Genomic DNA, 24704 nt, shown 5'->3' on the forward strand with positions numbered 1-24704 from the left:
CTTTAAGCATAGGGGGAGGAGTTTCACTTTCTATCTGAGCCAGCAATGCTCCAGCTATCTGGGAGGAATGCTTATCTCTGTGTGGGGGAGTTAAACTGAGGAGCCTCGTGGACAGAGGTACCGTGGGGGGGGGGGATTTATTGTTACAGGTTTATGGCTCCAGCCATTTTGAACAAAGGAGGTAGTTTAAAAGTGAGCAGGCGGGTAGGAAAAATACAAATACCTCAAGTCTCTGTGTGCCCTCTGAGTCCGACCGCGGCGTCTTTCAGAAGCAATGTATTAATTCGCAAAGTGTCTCAGTCCCTTCCGATTTGCAGAGAATTTGTGAATTGCGTGTGATTGATCTCCATAAATTAGATTAGATCATGGCTCCAAGCCTGTATCACCGTGAGACGCAGCGTAGGTAATCACCCGGTATCCAACGGAGCCGATGGGGGCAGGCTTCAGTCTTCTATCGCAGAACCGCTCCCGTTGTTGGTCTCAGGGCTCTCCTCAGTCGCTCCCCTGGGCCGCGGCGGTGCCATACCCTCCGGGCGCATCCATCTCCTGAGCCCGTGTCCTGTCTCCGGTGCTGCGGTGCGAGGGGGGGGAGGAGGAGGGTGGGGGGCTGCTACTTCGTAGCAGCCGGCGTCCTCCACCGTGGAGCGGATGGTAGGGGGGCCACTTTCAATCCTCTGGCGTCGCTCGCTGTAGCTCCTCTGCTGCAGCTTTACTTAGCCCTCCGTAGCCTCTGAGACTCACTGTGACTCACTGCGGTGGAGCGGGCAGGCGGTTCCGGCTCAGCAGGCTCACGGAGCTCTAGCCGCCTCTGCGCGGGGGGTGCCCTCCGATGCTGCCGTGTATGCCTTTGGGCTTCCTTTGCAGCTGAGGGGTGGATCGGCAGCCGAGCTCCAGTGCCTTCCTCCACCGTGTAGCGGGGGACCTCTTCCAGCCCTCCGAAGTCGTCGAGCTGTCGGGAACAGGCTCCTGGAGTTTCAGCCGCCCCTGTGACGCGACGCTCTTATGCTGCCTTGGATCCAGTGCAGGGCAGGTGGCAGGGTGATCCGCAGTGTCGGCAGGGTGGTCCGCAGTGTCGGCACAGCAGGCTCCCGCGTCAGCGATGAGGGTGTCTGAGTCGAAAGTCTGATCGCGGGGTATTTCAGGGGTCATTAGTCAATCCAGTTACTCGATCCAATTACTCTTTCGTTCCGTTCTTCTTTCTACTTTCGTTCCGTCGTGCTGGTAGGTGCTAACAGGAATAATGCCCGAATGGGATCCCCAGCACTGGGAGCTCCTCACAGGTGCTCCTACCAGGCGGCCATCTTCCCGTCGTTCTTCCGTGCACTTCTCTCAAAGGAAATTCTGACACTGTCCCTATTTCTGAATCACTAGTTCACATCATCGCTCTCTTTTCTGCCTCTATGGCTTTCTTTTTATTTGTTATCCCTTTCTTCCACATTTCTCTTTATTTCTACAAAGCCCTACAGTCTCTTGTATTTTTGACCAGATCTCTATTGAGAACTCTTACAGTTATTAAACCTAATTCTTTTATTTCAGCATTTGTGAGATCCATTTTGTAATTTCTCATCACATTTTTCCTCTCACTACTGTAAACCTCACATAAATCAGCCAAATCCTCATGTTTATTATATGCCTCGTTTGCAAATCTTGCTGCTTCTTTGATCATATATCTAATTTCATACACATTGTATAACAGTATCTGTCCATTTCAATTGCTCCTTGTAAACTTTCTCCGAATTATATTTTTAAAAGGCCAACAATAATATCTCTTTCTTTGCTAGATTCTTCAATAAGGTAGTATTGTAAGGTAGTAGTAACAGGCATATCAATTGGAACCAGAAAAACAACTGCAATTTCTGTGCTAGTACTCGGCAAAGCCGCCATTGCAACCTCAGGTGTGTCATTTGCTGATATATTCACAACTGTAAGTGGGGTTGGTCCCTGTGCTTTTTACACCAGTACCAGCTTCCACTCAATCAATGAATCAATCAGGACATTTGTATAGCGCACTACTCACCCGGGAGGGTCTCAAGGCGCTGGGGGAGAGATGTCCGCTACTGCTCGAAAAGCCAGGTCTTGAGTTGCTTCCTGAAGGAGAGATGATCCTGGGTTCGCCAAAGGTGGATAGGGATGGAGTTCCATGTCTTGGCTGCCAGGTATGAGAAGGATATTCCTCCGGTGGTGGCTCTGCGGATGCGTGGAATGGCGGCGAGGGCGAGGCTGGTCGACCGTAGCTGGCGGGTGGGCGTGTAGAAGGTCAGGCGGTTGTTGAGGTACTTGGGGCCTTGGTCGTGAGGAGCCTTGTGTGCGTGGGTGAGGAGCGTGATCCTCTTGCTGACGGGGAGCCAGTGCAGGTCTTTCTTTCAAGTGGCCGGATGTCCAAGACGAGTCGTGTGGAGGCGTTCTGGATTCGTTGGAGTCTTTTCTGAAGTTTGGCTGTGGTTCTGGCGTAGAGGGTGTTTCCGTAGTCCAGTCAGCTGGTGACGAGTGCCTGGGTGACCGCCTTCCTGGTTTCGGTGGGGATCCATCGGAAGATCTTTCGGAGCATACGCAGGGTGTTGAAGCACGATGACTAGACAGCGTAGACTTGTCTGGTCATCGAGAGGGAGGAGTCCAGGATGAAGCCCAGGTTCCGTGCATGGTTCGTTGGCTTGGGAGTGGTGCCCCGGGCCAGGGGCCACCAGGAGTCATCCCAGGCGGAGGGCGATGACCCCAGGATGAGCACTTCCTACAACTGTAGCGGGTACTACAAAACCGTGCCTCTGTCTCTGTATTCCATGCTTATATTGAGGAGGTCTGGAATTTAAAAGATCATTGGAAAAGCTAGCCTTATTTGAATCTCGTTCCTGGTTTTGTTTCTCTCTCTCAACATAGTAAGTTTTGTTTTTGTTTGTTGTTCCTCTGACTGTTCCAGGCAAACCTCTCACTCCTGTCATCATATTCTGCCTCCAACATGTTTTTTGTTGATCCCACATGCCTTCCAACCATTGATTAAATTAACCTTTCACTTGTCTCTTCATTTTCTTTCTCCTTTCTCTATAGCCAATGGATCCCATTTGTTCATTTCCTCAAATTGTTTAGGTCACGATAGCGGCTTTCTATCAATCATGGTTTGTCTCAAACAAACTAGATTTCTAATGTTAAAAGTACCCCCCAAGGTAGACTGCAAGTCCTCGTTGGAATAGGTATGTTCAAGCCATTCAGAAATCTAGGTAAATGTATAAACCCCAATGTCCATTATCATGTCAAATACTGGTGTTCTCTCTTTGATGGTAATTCCTGACCCTCTGTAACAGATGCACTAAGAGATTTAGGCATTTTCAATGCAGCAACCATTACTGTCACTCAAAGGAATCTGAAAAATGCATGCGCAGATATTTGATAAAATCCACTAAGAGGATCCAATCTAAAAAATCTATTAAAACTAAGGACTGGGCAGAAAGGAAATTTCTAAAGCAGAAAGGAGATGCTCTTCAACGTGCAACCATCCTGTGCTACCAAAATATGTGGGTGTAGGACAAATCAAAATTTAACTCAGTGAGAATGCCCTTAATTCACTGAATCAGAGGTGGTGTTAAACATTAGTTTCATGAGGCAATGTGTTCCTGAATTAAGGCACCTCCCAATACATCAAAATATCAGGACTACAGTCAATTAAATTAACTGGCCCACTCAATAACTGAGTGTTAAATCAGCAGAATAGTTAAAGAGCTTTATTAAAAAATTCAAGGTGATACAGAATCAGTGTCATAAAGGCTCCAAGTGAGTAGAACAAACGGAGAAAGTCCCAAGGGGGCAATATAACTGAGAAACTTGAGGGTTTCTATACATTATTTTTGCACATGAAATTAACAAAACTGCAGAATTACTTTGGTGTCAGTAAATACACCAGTTCATCAGCCAGAGAACAGTAAAATATAACATCATATTGCCTTAAAACCTAACATTATCCCATTACATGAATGAGTACTCTGCCCCTTCCCTGCTAATGTTATCTAGAGATGCTAGAACAAACTAGATATATAAGCAAAAGTCGGTTATATTAATGAATATGCACAGAGCAGAAAGACCTGTGAAAAAGAGCAGTGGAGAAGTGTGGCTCACTGGTTAGAGGAGGCAGACCTGGAAGCAGAGGTCAGCCCGGGACCAGGGTTCAATTCCCAGCTCGGCGGGGTCTTGAGTCCTAAAATGTCCATGGACTCGACAATTCTCGCTCCGGTGCCTACTCGATTCACGGGTTCACACTCTGCGACTCTGGGCAATAGCTTGCTTAATCTCCACAACGGCCCCTCGCTGCGGGATGCCTGGCTTTCACCTTGCGGATACCCTGCCGGGGTTATCTCACAGGGGAATACCAGGACGGGTTCCCTAAGCAAGCGCTTAGAAACCGCTTGGTGATTTGCGCTATATAAATTCCTGTACATTTACATTTACCTTGATGAAATAGTTGCCGTTTTGTGACTGGGAAAATTCATCAAAGGCAGCATGAACAATCAATCAATCAATCAGGGAATTGTTAAGCGTGATACTCACCCGTAAGGGTCTTAAGACGCTGGGGAGTGGGGGTCGCATCTCCTGCCAGGTCTTGAGTGTCTTCCTGAAGATGTGCAGAGTGGGGGCGCGTCTGATGTTGATTGGGAGCTCACTCCAGGTCTTTTTCCGCGATGTAGGAGAAGTCTCTTTCACACGTTCTGGCTCTGCAGATGCATGGGGTTTTGGCGAGGGTGAGATCAGCGGAATGGAGGTTTCTCTTCGGTATGTGCAAGGAGATTCTTTCATTGAAATATTGGGGTCCGGTATTGTGGAGGCATTTGTAGGTGTGGGTGAGTATCTTGAAGGTTACTCTCATCTCGACGGGCAGCTAGTGGAGGACCAGCAGGTGTTGGGGGATGAGTTTGTGTCAGGGGATGCAGAGGAGGAGTCTGGCTGCGATGTTCTGTATGGTCTGGAGCTTGCGGAGTACAGATATGTTGATCCCGGCGTAGAGGGCGTTTCCGTAGTCCAATCTGCTGGTTATGAGTGTGTGGGTGACGGTCTTTCTTGATCCGGGGGATCGATTTGGAGGTCTTGCCACGGATGCAGAGGGTGTTGAAGCAGGTGGAGGCGACGGTGTTGATCTGTTTGATCATGGTGCGGAAGGAGTCAAGTATGATGCTGAGGCTCCGGGCATGGTCCGTGGGGGTGGGTGGGTTGCCGAGGGCGGTGGGCGACCAGGTGTTGTCCCATGCAGAGGGGAAGGGTCTGGTGACGAGGACTTCTATCTCCTCCAAGTTAAGCTTCATTCAGCTGCTGCTCATCCAGGATGCAACATCCTTCATTTCTTCCTGGGAGCTGAGCCTGGTGGTGATGGGGCCCTTAGTGAGGGATAGGATGAGCTGGGTGTCGTCGGCGTAGGATACTATGCTGAGTTCATGCTGTCTGGCGATCCGGCGAGGCTGGCCATGTAGATGTTGAAGAGCGTGAGGGTGAGTGACAATCCCTGGGGTACCCCGCAGTTGATCTCTGTGGATTCTGAGAGGAAGGGTGTAAGTCTGACTCTTTGGGTTCTGCCGGTGAGGAAGGAGCAGATCCAGTCAAGGGTGGATACCTGAATGCCGGCGTCGTAGAGGCTGGTGGTGGGAGATGGTGTAGAAGGCTGCAAGTGGAATCAGAGCTGTGGTGTGGCTTTGGTCGAAGAGGGTGCGGACATCATCAGTGGAGGCAAGTAGGGCAGTCTCGATGCTGTGGTTGCTGTGGAATGCTGATTGGAAGGGATCGAGCATGGAATTCCCTTCGATGAATTTCGTTAGTTGGATGTTGACGATATTCTTTGTGACTTTGGCCACGAAAGGGAGGATAGAGATGGCTTTGTAGTTCTTCAGGTCTGTCGGATCTGCTGAGGGCTTCTTCAGGAGGGGCTTGACTTCTGCGCATTTCCAGTTGGAGAAGGTGCCGGCTTTGAAGGTGGCGTTGATGGTGCGTTTTAGTTCTGGTGCAATGGAGGTGGTGGCTCTGTGGAAGATGTACGGAGGGCAGGGGTCCGTGGGGGCTCCTGAGTGGATGCCTTTCATGGGTGATACGGTGTCTTCGGTGGTGACTAGGGTCCAGGAGAGGTTGGCGGCTGGTTGTCGTTGCTGGGGGGAGAAGTGGAATCTGTTTGTTGGAGTTGTCGTAGACAGCTCCTATTTTCAGATGGAAGTAGGAGCCGAGTTTGTTGCAGAGGTCCTGTGAGGGTTTGATGTCCGTGGGTTTGCGGGAGGGCTTGGAGAATTCCTGAATGATGCTGAAGAGTTCCTTCGAGTTGCTGGCATTGGCGTGGATTTTGTTTCCGATGAAGGTCTTTTTGGTGGATCCGATGAGTTGGTGGTATTCTGTCATGACGTTCTTGTAAGTGGTATGATCTTCCAAAGTTTTTCTGTTTCTCCAATTCTTCTTGAGAAGTCTGCAGGTGTGTCTGGATTCTTGGAGTTGGTGGTGAACCAGGTGGTCTTCCTGGGGCGCTGTCTGTTGGGGTTGTGGAGCTTGTCTGCGCAGTTGGTGATCCATCGGTGAAGTTCAATGGCTGCAAAGATGGCGTTGGTCGAGGTGGAGTCATCGCTGTTGAGGGTGGAGTTGGCGTGCTCCTCGGTGACCTTGCTCTAGTTCCTTTGCGTAGGGTGGGGTGCAGGTTGGGGGCAGTGGGTTTGTTGACATGAAAGGTGGTAGTGTTCCATCCAGGGGGGTTCGCGGTGTGGCTGAACTGGATGTTGTTACCTCCTGCGAAGATGGGGTCATGGGTGTGTCCTGCCTTGTGGTTGGGGGTGTTGACGAGTTGTTTCAGTCCGAGGTTGTCCAGGACGGTGGCAGAGTTGGGTTCGCTGACGTTGTCGAGGTGGAAGTTGAGGTCTCCGATGAGTATGTAGTCTGTGGAGGCAATGGTGTGGAACGCGATGAGGTCGGTGATGGTGGTGGCAAACACGGTTTGAGATCCGAGGGGTCTGTAGACAAGGGAGCCGCATAGGGTCGTTCTGTGGCTGGTCTGGATCTGGAAATGGAGGTGATCGTGGTGGGCTGTGAGTCGCTCGTGCTGGAGGTCGTGAGTCGGAGGGAGCTCTTGTGTGCGATGACGAGTCACCCTCCTGGGTGGTTGGGGTGGTCCTTCCTCTGTGTCTTGTATTCATCGGTGATGGCGGTGGCGTTGGTCCATGTTTCCCTGAGGAAGGTGACGTCTGGTGAGAGGGTGTTGAGAAGTTCCCAGATCTCCACAGCATGTCTGTGCAGGGAGTGCACGTTGAGGAGGATGCACCTCAGGGCTTCGGGGGTGCTGGCTTCCGGTGCAGGGCCGCCGGCAATTGGGGTGCTGAGGGTGGTGAAGGATTGTCAGCAGTGTTGGCAGGAGAACTGGCCGTGGGTGGTGATTCGGGTAGATAGCTGGCAGTTGTTCCTTCTGGGGATGAGTGCAAGGAGGGCAGCTGAGTTGTAGCAGTGGGTTGTCGGAGAACCAGGGTTCCTGGCGCTGGTCGCAGTCGGGTCGAGGATAGGCCCAGACAAACCCCGGGAGGAGACCTCCACCACGCCCATGGAGTGTACGGAGATTTGCCTCCTCTGCGTTCCGTGGAGAAGGCAAATCTTCGCACACTCCGCCGTGGAGTGGAGTTGGCTATTCCCTGACTCCAACCTTCCTATATTAACAATTGATTTAGATGACTTAAAATTAAGTTAATTCCACTTACCTGGCATGCGTCGTCCTCTTCCTCTCCGTCTGGGTAATTCTTTGACAAAACTGCGCAGGCGCCTGCGCATTTCTCGCAAGAAGATGGGCCGCAGGGGATGCAGGGGCAGGAAAAGGGTGCGGAAAACGGGTATGGAGGAAACAAACAGAAACCGAGACAGGAAATTTAAAAAAAGGGCAGAATAATATTGAAAGTAGAATTAAAAGCACAAAAAAGACAAAAAGACAGGAAACGGTTATAGCACGAAGAGAGACTATGGCAGACCAGCAGAAGAGCAAGGCTCTCCCACTGGATGACCAGGGATGAGGCTCAGGCAGAAGTCTGCGGGTGGAGGAGGGCCTCAAACACCTACCTTGCAGAGAGCTGAAAGGGGCAGCGGCACAACAGCGGAGCTGCAGGGGTGGAGAGCTAGGTCTCTGACCAGGAGGTCAGAGATTTTGCTCAGACGCTCGTGCAGCGGCTGCCATTAAATAGTGGAAGGGGGAGGAAAGTGTCGCTGAGAGGGGGGAACCAGCAGGGGGCAGAGGCCGCGGGGGTAGGAGCGGCAGGAAAAAGGCCGGCGAAAATGGGCACAGAGGACACAAACAGGGACAGGAAATAAAGTAAGAGGGCAGAATAAAATTAAAAGCAGACTTAAAAGCACAACAAATACAAAAAGACAGACAGAGACAGAAAACGGGTACAGCACGAAGACAGACAACAGTGGACAACATAACAATGGAAATAAGCAAATAATCTACTTGACTACGTGTTGCAGAAACAAGAGGCAGTGAGATGTGCAGAGGGGAGGCAAGAAGACATCAGTGACAAGGGTGACCTCCATTTAGGGCAAAATGGTTTTCAGGCCCAAATTGAGGCCTAGTTAACAAGGGTCCGGAAAACACACTTCTAGACATCATAAAGAATGTGTTTCGAAAACAACATTATTATATTAATGTATACATGTATAATCAATCAAGTGTGAAAGCACATTCTGCACAAAAATTATAAACGCACAAAAGTCCATAACAATGAACAGCCCATGCAAGCAATGGCACCCCCTGAAAAACCAATGAAAGCCAGTGGCTGAATTGAGCTGGCCCATATCCCACTCTATCAGGACTACTAGGTACATGTACATTTTTTTAAAGTATTGGTAACATATGAGCTCCAGGATAGACCTAAAAGTTTTATCGAGGTATGTTTAAAAGTGCATTAAAAAAACTTAAGGGGAGAAATTGGTAAATCTAAGGAGAGGAATCTGTGTGCAAAAATAATCTGCAGGAGGAAGTACAACCCTCTACCCTTCCCCAAGGACGTAATTGAGGGACATCGGAAAAACGATTGATATTATGCAAATTATTTTTCTCTTTGAAATGATCCCATCTAAGGTTTTCTTAAAGTTAAACATTCTTAAGAACAAAGTGCTCCGCCTCTGACGTGCTGCTGCGTCAGTGCCTGCTTTATCTCTCGAGTCAGCGAAATCTCCTTCTGAGTGAGATTTGCCCCATGTTGCTTTTTGTTGTCTGAATGCCACAAGTAAGGATAGCAGGAGAGTCGTAGCATTGTAAGCATGGTGACTGTACCGAGAAAAGGTAGAGCAAGAATGGGGGAACGCTCTGTCAGGTACCATGCAGCAAAAATGTGGAATAGCCTACTATTGGATCTAAGATTAGATCCATGTGAAAATAGATTTCGTAGGCAGCTAAACACCTGGCTGCTTGTGAAATCTGAACAAGGATAACTGTCATAATGGCTGCACGACCTGGTGGGTCGTGCATCTGGCAGCCCCATCTTCTCAGAGTTCTGTCTCAGCGCGCGGGGACACACCGGTGGTGTAACCATACAAATGAATAAATAAATAATCATCATGCCAGTAACAGCGATAGCATCATTGCTAGAATCTCAGTTCTGCCTTCCAACTACGTGTCTGAATGTCATGCTCTGATTATGTGAACCTTATTGTTTTACAGTCTTTCAGGGACAACGTGCATACCCGAGTGTGAGCCGGGGACTTTCTTCAGCGTAGCATCCATGGGATGTGAAATGTGCCACCCTACCTGTCTTACTTGTGTAGGTAAGTGTAATAAAAGTAGTAACCTCTTGCTACTGAAAATATGCATGCTCCTTGCACATTATGCCTTTTAAGACTGCTCCCCAGAAGAGGCTGTTGGGCCCACAAAGGCTGCAAGCATCTGGGACTGCCTTAAAACACAGTGAGTACAAAAGGGGGTGGTGATGGACAGAGCATCTGAACCAATCAAACACTCACACCCAGTCAACAGATCTGGGTTTAATCCATCACCGTTCTTTAGCCCACTCTGCCACCCCAGTTCAGACATGGCCATATGCAAATCAGTCTGACCATGTGCCTCATGGGAACAGTCTAGCCCGAACTGCCAAGCCATGTCTTCCCTGGACCGGAACCAAGCTTCCGAGGACCGGTTAAAATACAGTGAGGACGACTTCTAAATAGGAAAATAGGACTGCACATTTGCAGAGGCAGCATTGTAGGCGATTGTGCCAGCATGCAGAGCGGGGAGCTCTAATTGGATTGTTAAACTCTGTTGTTCTGCCTGCCATGTATTTATCTCTGCAAACTGATGCCTTACTCACTCACCAGGCAATGCCCCAGCACTTATTGCGCTGTAGCTGGCAGCGAAATGGGCGGACTGCATAGCCAGAATTCACTTGCCCAGTACTTCCTAACTTTGCATTTAAAACATATTTTTTCTTCAACCCTTTCAGCTTTGAGCCGGCATCCCAAACAAGACCTTAGGTGTCCTCCTTCACTAGAGCGTAAGAATGTAGTAGTTCTGTCTGGTGTTTCTTGTTAAGCTGTGTAAAACGCATGTTTACAATGATACTAAATTTACCCCAAGGGCCTGGCAAGGAAGACTGCATCCAATGTGCCAAGGACTTCCACCTTCATGAATGGAAATGTGTTCCTGCTTGCAGCGAGGGCTTTTACCCTGAAGAAGTGCCAGGTCTGCCTCACAAAGCCTGCAGAAGGTGGGTCAGCCTCTTGAATAATACTCCTGCTTTCACTGGGGAGGTTTAAATGTAAAAGTAACTCTCGAAGTGAATTCACAGCTTCTGAAATTTACAAATCAGCCATGAATTTCACATTTGCAGTTGGATGTGTCTAAGTTTACTTTTGAGTCAACATATAAAAAGCACATGCAGTAGATAACCGGTAGATTCATCAAGCCGAAATCGGCACACAAAGGGCCAGATTCTGAGAATCTAAGGGCATGTGTGTGCGCAACATATGTGCACACATCAATTTCAGGGGTGCAACAGGGTGTCCTTTGGACACCCCTGCACCCTTGAAATCGCAATCTCAATTTGCGAATCGCTAATTGCGATTAGCAAATTGAGAATGTCTTCCCATTCATTCCTATGGGCCTCAAGGCCCATAGGAATGAATGGGAAGATATTCCTTAATTGCGACTCGCAATTTGCGACTCGCAATTTAGGAATTATTAGAAATCGCTATTTTTGAAGTGATTTCTTGATGAATAGCATTCTGCTATTCCTTAGTAGCGAATCGGTATTTTTTTGCTATTAAGGAATCGCAAAATGTGTTCTTGATGAATCTGGGGGTAAGTTTGTTAATGGATATGCTACAAGCCCCTCTGAGGTGGGCCGCAGGTAGGGGTTATCAAGAATATCCAACACAAAAATAACCTGCTGCAGAAACAGGGCAAAATCAACTACCAACATTTTGTGACTGTATGTGTATATAGGTTAGTATATATTTACTGTTCTTAACTCGACTTGTACAACACTCACACTACGTTTTGCCTGAGGAAAGGTTATCTGACGTCTCTTCATCTTATTGATGCATATGTAACATCTAAGCATTACTTGTAGTGGCTCAAGCTATAGATTTTCTCCACTAACAGAATCTATTATTTTTAATTCAAATGCACCTACGTAGGTTTTGAATTTAACATGAAAATGACAGCAGTCTTTTACATCAAGGCTCTAATTAAAGGACATTTATAATTCTGAATATTCCATGGGATACTTAGGACTTGATATTGAGAGCATTCCGTGAGTTGAATTTGATCTACAGTTTTTCGTGTAACCTAATTGCAAGAAAAACAAAAACAAAATCCGAATCTTGATCATTGATAGAAATAGAGAGTTAGCTGGAGAACACCATGCCTAGTTTTTTCATGTAAAATCACTATGTTTTGTGTTCAGGTTATTTGCTAGTTTTAAAAGTAATGCTGTTTTTAATCACAGTGAATATTTATCCAATTGATTTGCTAGTTGTAACCACTAAGTCTAATTAGTTGGAAATTCATTTTTTTTAGATTTAAGGTCGAATATCCTGACAAATTCTGCTTGTAATTTTATTTAGGCCTGTCCTGGGAATATGCCCTTGGTTACTTATTTCCTCCATTAAGGGAGTTTCATAGTTCTCATATATTGTCAGAGTAAGGAACAGAGGCACAGAGGGAGTGTGATTTTCCCAAAATCAAACAGTTTGGTGAAGTAGGAGATCTAAGACTGCAACATAGTAGTGCTTGCTGTAAAGGCTATAACAATACCACCATATTGCAATTTATTACATCATGAGACTGACTGGACACTGCCTCCCTTCAAGGTAATATCAAGTGCAACTTTTTACACACACTTACTGTCAGCTTTTAGATAATTCCAAGTACTCCAAATCATGCAATAACATGGAGAATAGCAGAGTAATTTCATGAATACGTTCAACAGTTACTGTTTCCAACTAGCCCACGAAGATCACATCTTGTTTTTCAGTGATTCTAATGGGCAGCCCAAGAGATTACTCTTCCCAAAGAAAAGTCCGTGTGTTGTGGGCTTTGCTCAGGAAGTCGGAATTAGTTGTCATGTCTCCTAGTTCCTAGCTAAACATATACACTAGACCACATCTGCCCACCCCAATAAAATGGCAACTTTATTAGGGGTACTGTTAAGGTTTTTTTTTATAGCACTTCCTATCAGCACTGAGACTGTTTCTAAGCTACCCCAGTGTTTTCGTGGAATATAAAAAGGGCAGAAGTAGATTATAACACATTTCCTTTGGGGCCCATTGGCGAAAGGGGGGGGGGGAAGAAAGCACCGACCCGAGGCTCAATGTAAGTGTGATAAAGGCCGCTTTATTGGAAGCAGGTGCATTCTACACAATAACATCCTTGGCCTGCGCCGCACAATCTAAACCTCATGCATATGTAATTTCCTGCCTCATCCCCACCCCCTCCCCTAACTGATTCCCACAATCCACAACAATAACAATTAGCATAACGTCAATTTGCCTCTCCACCTGGCTAAATACTTTATTGTGCTTGACCTACCCCCCGATAATCCAAACAGTTCTCCTGCTCTTCCCCCATATATTAGGAAGAACCGCCCCTACATACAGAATGCATCCCCACACCTGCTCCAGCGACAAGGAAACCCCCCCCCACCCAATCCAAACCCCCCTGTTTGCACCAGCCTCCAACAAAGCCTGCCCAAGATCCCCGATACCCCACGATCCCCGCAAAAAGAGTACCCCCGTAAGTAGCGATGCCAGCCCTTGGGCCCCCCCCCCGAATCATGACCCAGGGAGGGAGGGAGGGAAAACATTTTCACAAACGCCACCCCCCGCCCGGCGGCCGAGACACCTGACTTAAAATGGTGTCTCTGCCGCGTGGCCGGGCGGATCCCCGGCCCAGCCCACAGGAAGCCCCTCCAAGCCCCGCCCCCCGGCCCAAAAGCTACCAGACCTAAACCTGTCCCCGGGCGGCGCTAATTCTACCCCCTGTTCCCCCCCCTTTCCCCGGCCTCCAAATTCCCCCGGGCGGGGCAGGCCTCCCTTCGGTCGCCCCCCCCCCAGGACCCCATTGAGGTAGTGTTACTGGCTGACATTCATGATGGAAACGTTGTTTACAATTGGTGTTTCATGGTCGAAGACTTCAGGGTCATTGTGTAGACTTGTCTCTACAGAGCTGGTAATAGAAAGCAGTCAAGCCTTATTCCCGGAGGGTGAAAAGGGGTTGGAACTCAATTACAGTATCGCACAGAAACGCACCTGATAATGTAAATACTGGGCAGTTATGTTTTGAAAACGGCCTGATTTAGAGCAGTGTGTTTGGAATGAAACCCCAAAAATGTGCTCCATGACTCCTAGTCAGTTTCCTCTCCAACAAACATCTGATGTCTCTGCACATGTAAGGTGTTGTCATATGTGCAGGGTGTATCCACACAGGCATTGTTCTGAAAATGTATACTGTAAAATTAGCCTCCATAGTTCGTCTCGCTCAGTCTCTGCTTCTACACCTAGCATCCTAACCCAGCTCTATCTCATACCCTTTTCTAGGGTTTTAGTCCAGTAGGACATGTCCCTATTCTTTTTCACAACTTCCCTGGTCCCTTTATTTACAATGCCAGACCTGGAGACAAAGCAGGATTGAGAGTGTATAGCAGAATTGTCCAGAGGTTAACGTTTACTCAATCATAGTCTATGATGGGACCTCCTCAAATATCGCAGGCACAAGACTCAATCAGTTCACATTTGCCTGGCCTCAAGAAGGCCGCCCATCATGTGCTTAGCTTGTCCTCTTTCCATGACTTTTGTCCAATATGGCTGTTATGGGTTCATCACTTTGGGAGCACTGATGATTCCTGCTGTCTGTCTGGGGCCAGGTTTTGCATTTGACTCCTCACTTTCTTTGTGCATCTATCACAGTTTGACCTGAGGCCTATTATTGATGTCCAGCTCATGGCCCTGCATTGACCCACTGATATAATGCACCAAATTAACAGCATCTTGACAGTAGAGCAATGCTTGGTCTTCCTGCTTCAACACCCTCAACCGCACACAGCATCCAGTCACCTACATTCCACCAGCCCTGCTGTGATGAAAATATTCTCACTATCCGACTATCCAGTCTAGCCATGATTCATAGGGGGCCGCCACAATGTGTATCTGCACCAGCCTTTGTTAGCTAGGTAATGGCCATCTCTTACTCGCAGTGTTCCTGCCCCTCAATTCTCGAAATGTACACATCAGTCATTTCAGTTACGGTTTGCCCAGGTTATCTTAGCATTTTACCTACCACACATGATGCCTGTTACCCCTTTTTGTAATCAGCCAGAGCCCTTCACAGAACTCCGAAAAAGACACCCATGTTCATCGGCGGTTGGCAATATCCCTTTGGGCATTTTAGGTTATGTTCACCTTTTGATGCTCTGTAAGCTGTTCATAAAGCAGACCTGGTGCTCTGTCTTTCACATGCCATGTTATATATATATATCTATACTACTATTATAAAGAGAGAACACAAACCTTTGAGCCAGGTAAACTTGTGAACCACAGCGCCAATCCACACACCCGATACATCGTTGAGATTGTCAGGGTGTGCAGATGGACATAGGCTATATAAAATAAAAATTAGACGTTATTTTAAAAATGTTACTTAAAAAAAAGTAGTCCCTGGAAGTAGCACCGGCCGCGACGTAACGCTGGCCACGACGTGCGTGCTGACGAGGAGGAGCGGCGGACATGAGCGCGGGAAGGAGCGGCGGACAGGCGGGGAGGAGCGGAGAGGAGCGGCGGACAGGCGGGGAGGAGCGGTGACGAACGGCGAGGAGCGGCGGTGAAGTCAGGAGCGCGGGGAGGAGCGGCGGCTCAGGTAAGGCTCCGGGACACGGAAAATGTCGAGGCGGGAGGGGCCGGAGGGGGAGGGGGGAGGGGGGCGGGCGGGCAGTTGGCCCTGAAGAACGGTGGCTTCGGTAAGGCTCAGGCTCCGGGACAGCTATCCCAGATTTAAAGCTCGCTTCCATCTGAGCCCTGAACCAGAAGTCAATGTATGGCTACTGTTTCAGTGCACCCGCAGTGAGAAGGAAAAGGTGTGATATATACAGGTGTCCGTGCATGGACCTACTCACAACTATCCAGGCGGTAGAGGAGTAAATTCTCTCACAGCAGGATTAACTGGAAAAACCTTACTTAAAAATGTGCAGAAGATCACCTACCACTGCAGAAAGCTCAAAGTCACATCAAGCACGCTTAAATGAAAACAATGAATCTGTATCTTCTACAAGAGGCAATTTCTCATATACACGGACAATGTCGGGGCCGGGGGGTTGGCCCTGAAGCCTCATTGCCCCTGGACAACGTCGGGGCGGGCTGCTAGTATATGTATATATATATATATATATATATATATATATATATATATATATATATATATATATATATATATATATATATATATATACGGTATACAAAGTTTTAAAGGGATTGCCAATGTCCCCGCAAGCACCCCGCAAGTAAAGGCACCTCCTGTACCACAAAAAGCTGCCCAAATGAGGCAGCCGTGGACCCGCAGTTTGTCCACGGATGTGCAAACCCGCGACCGTGGCCGGCCGCTAACAAATGGAAGAAAAGGTTGCCACCTAGGTGGGAATGCACTTACAGGTAGGAATTAATGCCAGCGCAAAGGCGCGAGCTGCGAACAGAGTCCCTTTCCTGCCAGACGCGTTTCGGGCCAACGCCCTCTTCAGTGGCAGCACATGTGACATGACGGCAGCTGCAGGCACCAGTAAATACCCTCAGTGATTATGCACAGGTGTGAAGCCTGAAGCAATGCTTTCTGGGACTGGTGGTTCGATAAAACCCAAGTGGGTCGCCGCCGCCATTCGCATGCAAAAAAAGTTTTAAAGGGATTGCCAATGTCCCCGCAAGTAAAGGCACCTCCTGTAACACAAAAAGCTGCCCAAATGAGGCAGCCGTGGACCCGCAGTTTGTCCGCGGATGTGCAAACCCGCGACCGTGGCCGGCCGCTAACAAATGGAAGAAAAGGTTGCCACCTAGGTGGGAATGCACTTACAGGTAGGAATTAATGCCAGCGCAAGGGCGCGAGCTGCGAACAGAGTCCCTTTCCTGCCAGACGCGTTTCGGGCCAACGCCCTCTTCAGTGGCAGCACATGTGACATGACGGCAGCTGCAGGCACCAGTAAATACCCTCAGTGATTATGCACAGGTGTGAAGCCTGAAGCAATGCTTTCTGGGACTGGTGGTTCGATAAAACCCAAGTGGGTCGCCACCGCCATTCGCATGCAAAAAAAGTTTTAAAGGGATTGCCAATGTCCCCGCAAGCACCCCGCAAGTAAAGGCACCTCCTGTACCACAAAAAGCTGCCCAAATGAGGCAGCCGTGGACCCGCAGTTTGTCCGCGGATGTGCAAACCCGCGACCGTGGCCGGCCACTAACAAATGGAGGAAAAGGTTGCCACCTAGGTGGGAATGCACTTACAGGTAGGAATTAATGCCAGCGCAAGGGCGCGAGCTGCGAACAGAGTCCCTTTCCTGCCAGACGCGTTTCGGGCCAACGCCCTCTTCAGTGGCAGCACATGTGACATGACGGCAGCTCCAGGCACCAGTAAATACCCTCAGTGATTATGCACAGGTGTGAAGCCTGAAGCAATGCTTTCTGGGACTGGTGGTTCGATAAAACCCAAGTGGGTCGCCGCCGCCATTCGCATGCAAACAAAGTTTTAAAGGGATTGCCAATGTCCCCGCAAGCACCCCGCAAGTAAAGGCACCTCCTGTACCACAAAAAGCTGCCCAAATGAGGCAGCCGTGGACCCGCAGTTTGTCCACGGATGTGCAAACCCGCGACCGTGGCCGGCCGCTAACAAATGGAAGAAAAGGTTGCCACCTAGGTGGGAATGCACTTACAGGTGGGAATTAATGCCAGCGCAAGGACGCGAGCTGCGAACAGAGTCCCTTTCCTGCCAGACGCGTTTCGGGCCAACGCCCTCTTCAGTGGCAGCACATGTGACATGACGGCAGCTGCAGGCACCAGTAAATACCCTCAGTGATTATGCACAGGTGTGAAGCCTGAAGCAATGCTTTCTGGGACTGGTGGTTCGATAAAACCCAAGTGGGTCGCCGCCGCCATTCGCATGCAAAAAAAGTTTTAAAGGGATTGCCAATGTCCCCGCAAGCACCCCGCAAGTAAAGGCACCTCCTGTACCACAAAAAGCTGCCCATATATATATATATATATATATATCAATCACTAGTTTAAAGTCCAACTTTCTTACTTAGTAACCTGGAAAAAAAGATAAACACTTTAGGCTGATATCCCAGGATTGTGAACGTTCAAGTGTCTAAAAGGTTTGTCAAATCATGCCCAGTCCCATGTAAAACTGTCCCACAAGGTGAGGATCAAATGTGCTTAATTTCCCTGGATCCCAATGCACATACTATAAGAGCTTCTGCCATCAGCCTTGCTCTGTTGCCTATGACTTTGGTTGCCCAATTGATGATTGCTCCCTTTCATTTTTACTCCGAAAGAAATGGCATCTTCAAATTACAGACTCCAAAGAGTAAAGTACTTCTCTTTAATTTTGAGTGTTGTGTGTTGTGTGATATTTATTTAGGTTAATCCTTTTGCTTTATTGTTGGTATTCAGCTTGTGGATATTTCTCAGTGACGTTACTAGGGCAGTGTTGTGATGATTAGGAGTTGTGCTGCAGTTGGGACCAGCCGTCCTTGATAGGTCCCTGTATTGCACGTGCTCCTCGCTGGGGGTGGTGTGGCTTGAGCCTTGGTGCACTCCAGACTTCTATTAAGTGAGCACTGCCAGACTCCAGCATGGTGTTTTTTCACTAGATGCAAGGGTGACCTGGAAAATGCTTAACTTAGTGGAAGCAATTACTGACATACTCTACTGCCACTTCTGTTAAATTGCCAGTGGCAGCTGCTGTTTCGGGTGCTGCCATCGCTGGTATGCACCATGTGTGGTTGAAGATTTGGTAGCTGAAGGGTGCAGTGCATCTTCCTTTTATAGGATTCTTGTTGTTTAGACCGCAATTTGAGATTAGTGAAGTCAATTGGTGATTTCAAAACTCCCATGCCATTTTGCAGTGTCTGCCTGCGAGCCATGCCTTCTACTGAAATCATGCCTATGGCTGTAGTCTTCAACAACATTAGTACCAGTAGCCCTTTTTGTGGCATAAACCTGTAGTCAGGGGCTTTGTGTTTTGAAAGTTTCAAGTTCCAGCCTCACTCTACTCCCTGCCCTTTCTAAATCATGGCTATCCACTAGTTTTGCAGACCTGCTTTAGCTACCAGAAGTTGCCACCCTGTTCCTGTTCTTGGGTCGATGGACGTTGCCAGTTTCCAATCAATTGCTAATTCTGGTTCTGGAACTGAGTTGTTGCATCACATTCAAGACTGTTCAGGACTACTTCCTTCTGACCACCTGTCTTGCTCTGAGCTATATATGTCTGCTGTTCTGGAGGATGGTTTTAGGTTGGCGTTTGCTTGGCAGAAACACTATTAGGCCTCTACAGAGGGAGAGAAGGGTGCATGGTATGTATTTTACTCTGTTGTAGTGTGAAAACTCGATGGAGATTTACGTCCTATACAGAAACTTAAATATCTTGTTCATCATCCATTCAAGTTAGAGACGCTACAGGGTATTCTGCCTGTGATATGTTTGGCAGACTTTGCAATGCCATTGGAATCGAAGGTCACATCCCAGTCCTTTCCAGTTGTTAGCAAATACTGTGCTTTTTTGTTGGGTATCTTCAGTACTAATTCCATTTACTGCTGTTTGAGCTGATGTTTCTCCTTGTTTGTTGGGTAATATTGAAGCCCCTCTGGTAACTGTCTTGCATGAATAAGGGGCTTGTCTTTTTCCAAATCTGGAAGATTGATTGATTGTGACTCTTCTTTCCATGAGACTGTGGAAAACTCCATGGTGGTGTGGCAAATACTACATGTTTGTAGCTTGCTCATCAACATAGGGAGGTCCTACCTCCTGCTTTCACACCAATGTGCATTAACAGGAGCTCCATCTGGCAGAGACTTGAGGAAGGGCTTTGTTCCAGTTCAGTGAATGGTCAAGCTTCAATTTCACCCATCCTGTCTGCTGCAAAGGGCCTCCACAACCAGGGAGTGGTGGATCTCCAAGGCTATATTGGGCCTGCAACATTTGTGGTTTCCATACTCATTTACATCTCAAGCCATGGGTGAAAACCGTCTGTCCCACTGATCCACAGCTTCTCTGGCATGTGCGTAGTGGCCTGAGACACCGAGAATGCCTCCATGTCAAAGTGGATAAAAAAGGGGTACCCTCTCTGCGGAGCATGCATCAACTGTCAAGGGGCCACAGCATTAGTGCAGCTACGGGGGGACTCCAAAGCGGCCAAACCTAATTGACTTCCAACATGATTCTGATGTGGCTCCTTGCCCTCAGACTTAGGAACTGGATGCTTTTAGGTCCGTTGGCCCAGGGGCCATTTTGTGTATTTCAAGTCGATACTGGCTCTGGTGTTGATGAAGGTTCATTTGGAATCGATGGAATTGGTGTGGCCTTGCAGACCTCTGTTTATACTTCTGTTGCATTCAGCAGTGTACACCTCTTGATTCGTTCTCATTGTCCCTTCTCTCCCTCTCCACTTACCCCTTCTCTCAGTTTCAGCTCTGCTGTAACTTCCTTTGGTGTCTTGGAAGTTTAGCCAGTTGGGATCCAGCACTGAAGCTATTGCCAATCACTAGGCATATTGCCCTTCGATTTTGAAATCATATATTAGGCCTCTAGCCCCATTTTGCCTCCTGTTGTTCTTCCCCTGGGCTGCCTTTGGAGAAGTAAATCATTGGCGCAATCTTGATGTCTTTAAAGATCACTCTCTGCTGGCTGGCTGTGTCTACACAGGCCTTTCAGGAACTCTGGTGTGATTTTGCCATTTGGATTCCTGGCTTCTGAGAAGTTTTGCTAACTACTGGCTTTTGGTGCATTTCTCTTTCTCTTTCTCTTTCTGGGTTCTGCCTCTAGCTCTTTGGGCTGTGCAGATCCCTTCTATTCTTCTTCGTCTCCTGCCAATCTAGGCCATGTTCCTCTTGTGCATTACCTTTGCCAAGCAGGAGGGGGAGTTGGGGACTTTCAGCCTGATTCATTAAAGACCCGTTTTGCGAGTCTTTAATAGCGATTCATAAGGAATCGCTATTACAGGCTCGCAAAACGGGATTCATGTAGGAATCGCAAAATAAAATGCGATTCCTACATATTCCTTATTTGCGATTAGCAAATTGCTAATCGCAAATAAGGAATAACTCCCCATTCATTCCTATGGGACTAAAGGCCCATAGGAATGAATGGGGAGTATTCCTTATTTGCGATTAGCAATTTGCTAATCGCAAATAAGATAGCGATTTAAAGGGTGCCAGGGGTGTCCAAAGGACACCCTGTAGCACCCCTTAAATGCAAATTTAAACAGGTGTTGCGCTCACACATGTCCAAAGGACATGTGTGTGTGCAACATGCAACTTAGAAAAATGCTTTTAAAAGCATTTTTCTAAGTTTTCGCTATTTACCACGAGGTTTCACCTCGCGGTAAATAGCGGGCCGAAATTGCGAATTCGCAATTTTAAAATGGATGATGAATTTCATTTAAGGAATCTCAAATAGAGATTCCTTAAATGTCATTCATCGCAAAATAGCGAAATCGCTATTACCGATTTTTGCATTTGGGATGATGAATCCCAAATGCAAAAATCGCACTTGCAAAGGGCCAGATTCTGAGAATCTGGCCCTTTGCGAGTGCCATTCTGCATGATGAATCAGGCTGTTTGTCACAAGCCTTATTTATGTTTTTCCAGATTGTGAGGTCCCACTTTTTTCCGAATATTTCTTTGGCATTTTATGTTAGTCAAGAACTGGTTTTGCTTCTCTTCTATCCTGCTTTCTGCTCTCATGGAGAGTCTGGTATTATGTTGATGTGCACCGTGTGTCTTAAATGTACTGCTTCCTAACACCTGTCAAATGCTTTTCTCATTACTTTTGGCCCCCCAGAAAAGGTTTTAAGTCCTTCATGGATCAAGTTTACTGTTTCCCTTTATTAAGCCTCATCTGGTATCTCCATTCAAGTTCTTGTGGTGAGAAAGTCTCCTTTCGGTATGTTTCTCTCTTAGGCAAAATTAAGGAGGGGTGGAACATTGTTGTGCTGCTGCTAAGGCTGTACCTGAGACTTTTGTGTCATTACGAGTTAATGGTTCGATGCTTTTGCTAAGCATTTTTGGTGATTGACTGCTCATTGTTGACCCCTTTTTTGTTTAAATAAGTCTTCAAGGTTTTGTGTTTTTTTGGGTCTGTGAGCTATTTTTTCATGAGTGTGTGTGTTTCATCGCATGTTACATGCTCACTAGATCCCTAACATTTCAATTCTCTCCCCTGAGTATCCCTCAGGATTGATAGCGGCTTTTTCTAATGTACTGCCTAAGTTATCTGCAAACTTGGATTTCCACACATTTTTATTAACAATGGAACATGGAGACTCAGAATCATCCTAGATTTGAATATCAATACACCCAGTAGTCATGTCACATAAATGTTTTTCCTTAATCATTACACTGTCAACATTTCATATTTTGTTCTCCCCCTCTTTTATATTCAAAACTAATCATGCGTCCATCTGTGTGTCATAAGTAACCCTGGGCGAAGTACTACGCTATGCTTGCGTTGTTTGCGAAGTTTGCGCTTCTTCGCACTACGCAAATTGCACGTAGCACAGTGCAAACACACGTAGCGTAGCAGTAATTTTTTGCTTGCTCGCGTTCCTCAACGCCAAGGTGGCGACCGCGAGTGAACAAAATGACATCCCGGAGAGACATTTTCCTCGTTCACGATCAGCAACATCAAGTTGCCGATCGCGAGCTTGGAAAATACACTCCCAGCGAGATTCCCAACGCGGGGCGGTCAGGTTTCTCATTGCGAGTGGTCGTGTTTGCTCGCGACAGCTCGCGATGAGTAACTACCAGTCCGCGTTGAGACAGCTACTGCTCTAGTAGAAATCTACTCGAGTGGCAGAAACTGACCGCTTGCACTGTGCAAGATGCAGTTTGCACTGATTGCATGGTGCGGACAAGCATCCGGCACTGTGCAATCAGTGCAAACAGCATTTTGCACAGTGCACTACGCAGTTCGTGTAGCTATGCGTAGCGCTACTACGCAAACTACACCCAGGGTTAGTCATAAGTTGATGATTCTTCCTCACTGACATCACCCTCATCCACACACCTAATCTTTTGTTTCTATTTCCTTCTACAAACTTTAGAAAAATGCCCTACCATTGCACAGTTAGATAATTTCTGTTTAAGGGCTGGACAGGATTTGCTATTTGCAAAATGTTGTTTCTTTCATATTGGCTCTCTCTGTTCCTTTCATGTTGCTTATTGTCGGTTCTATGGATTTTCCCTTTGTTCTGTGCAGGTTTGTTAGAGTCCTTACTAATACACTTTTACATAATAATCTGCCTGTCGTACTTTAGCACTTCTGCTTGAGAACTCTTCTTTCCTGACAATAGCTAAGACTCAGGGAAGTAATATGGGACAGGGGTTGCCACAAAGTATCACCAGAAGTGTTATGATGTCCAGTAAATGAACGAGGCTTAGATGCTGTAACGACCGGATTCTCAGAACAGGCAGCTCACCAACCGTGGCTAACCCAGGTGTCACGTAACTACACTCTTCTCAGGCCACTATTTACGAGATATCTAGAATACTCACCTGAGTAAGTGAAAAGAAGCTATTTACAAGCCTGTATAATCAAACATACCACTAACACCTAATGGATTCCATATCTTATCCTATAATTACCTCATCTTATATTCTTTAACGTCTCCCGACGATATCTTTAACGTCACCCGACGATATCTCTAATGCTATATTTATAGTCCCGTAAGACTCTTATCTTTAACGTCACCCAACGATATCTTTAATGCTATATTTATAGTCCCGTAAGACTCATATCTTTAACGTCACCTGACGATATCTTTAACGTCACCCGACGATATCTTTAACGTCACCCGACGATATACACTAATGGGGATACTAATGGGGATTCACCTTTAAGAGTTATTTCCCAAATGAAGTTCACACTCTCCCCTCATCATCAGTTACCTTTGCAGAAGGGCATATCCCATCCTTCTGTATGTCAGCACCTGGTTAAAAGGAAAGGTCAATCTAATCTATGAAAACAACATTCAAAGATATTCGTCATTAAATCTTTATTCTACAATTAAACATGACAGAATGAGCAAAAGACAAATGAATTAAGTTAGTCGCTACCTATAACCTAAAGGGGAATAAAAATGAATAGTTAAATGTATTCTACACTAAGCTCAGAACGCCTCACCTTAGACGTGTGTCTTTCCATCTCAGCAGCGGAGCTGATCCCTCTCTCTCTCGTTTTGTCTTCAATGCGCTCAGGACTCTGCTCTCCCTCTATGGCTCACGAATACACGTCTGCACCGCTACGCCTCATCTACGCTGCCATGGTTCCAGGATACTCGAACCCTCTTCTGGACTTAGGCTCTGCCACTCCTGTATGATGTCACTACAGGATTTTCAATCACTTTCCCTCTTCACTTCAGGATTTCAATTAGCTGATGGTATCAATCTCTATGCACCAGACTTCGGACCAACTTCTTCGGTCTACTTCACACGCTGCTCTCTCTCCTCTCCCTACTTGCTCCTTGATAATATAGAGCTCACTTTCTCTATGGAAAATTCCGATATTAGGCCGACTCCCACCGAATTCCTGTTCCAGTCCCCAGCTCCCTTCGCCTTCCACAGTGGCCACCTGCGTATTGCGTCTAGAGCCGGGGAGACAAACACATTCCTTCGATAAGGGCCAGTCATGACCGGTTCCTCTCTAGCGAACAACAGGATGAATTCTAAACACTACCTTTACCCTGCAAGCGCCTCTGACAGTCGATGCAGAAATACAAAATGGCTTCTCTCTAGCTTTCGGGCCTGTAGGCCCGAAAAAACGATAAAAGGCACTGAACCCTGTCAAAGTACATAGTTAAGCCCTACAAATGAACGCAAATGCAACTAGGACTGAAATGGTAGTGGATTATAGTCACCACCAGCCTGAAAATAGAAAAAAAATTACCTTGTCGCTACATTCCACTCCTGACTAAATGTACTAGCATTGAAAGTCAAAAATAACTCAAACAGGACGTATATCAGTTGAAGAATAATAGGAAACAA

At 47.1% G+C, this 24704-nt stretch overlaps 1 protein-coding gene across 1 annotated transcript in view; it reads left to right on the top strand.

Annotated features, from left to right (window-relative positions):
- PCSK6 (proprotein convertase subtilisin/kexin type 6) overlaps positions 1-24704 on the top strand; it is a 1364483-nt gene that overhangs the window by 1292201 nt on the left and 47578 nt on the right. The window contains exons 18-19 of the mRNA XM_086958053.1: positions 9644-9747; positions 10553-10682. Coding sequence (XP_086814179.1) covers positions 9644-9747; positions 10553-10682 — 234 coding nt within the window. The remainder of the gene's footprint in view (positions 1-9643; positions 9748-10552; positions 10683-24704) is intronic.

Source organism: Lissotriton vulgaris, chromosome 2_1 (genome assembly GCF_964263255.1).
Source record: "Lissotriton vulgaris chromosome 2_1, aLisVul1.2, whole genome shotgun sequence".
NCBI lineage: Eukaryota > Metazoa > Chordata > Amphibia > Caudata > Salamandridae > Lissotriton > Lissotriton vulgaris.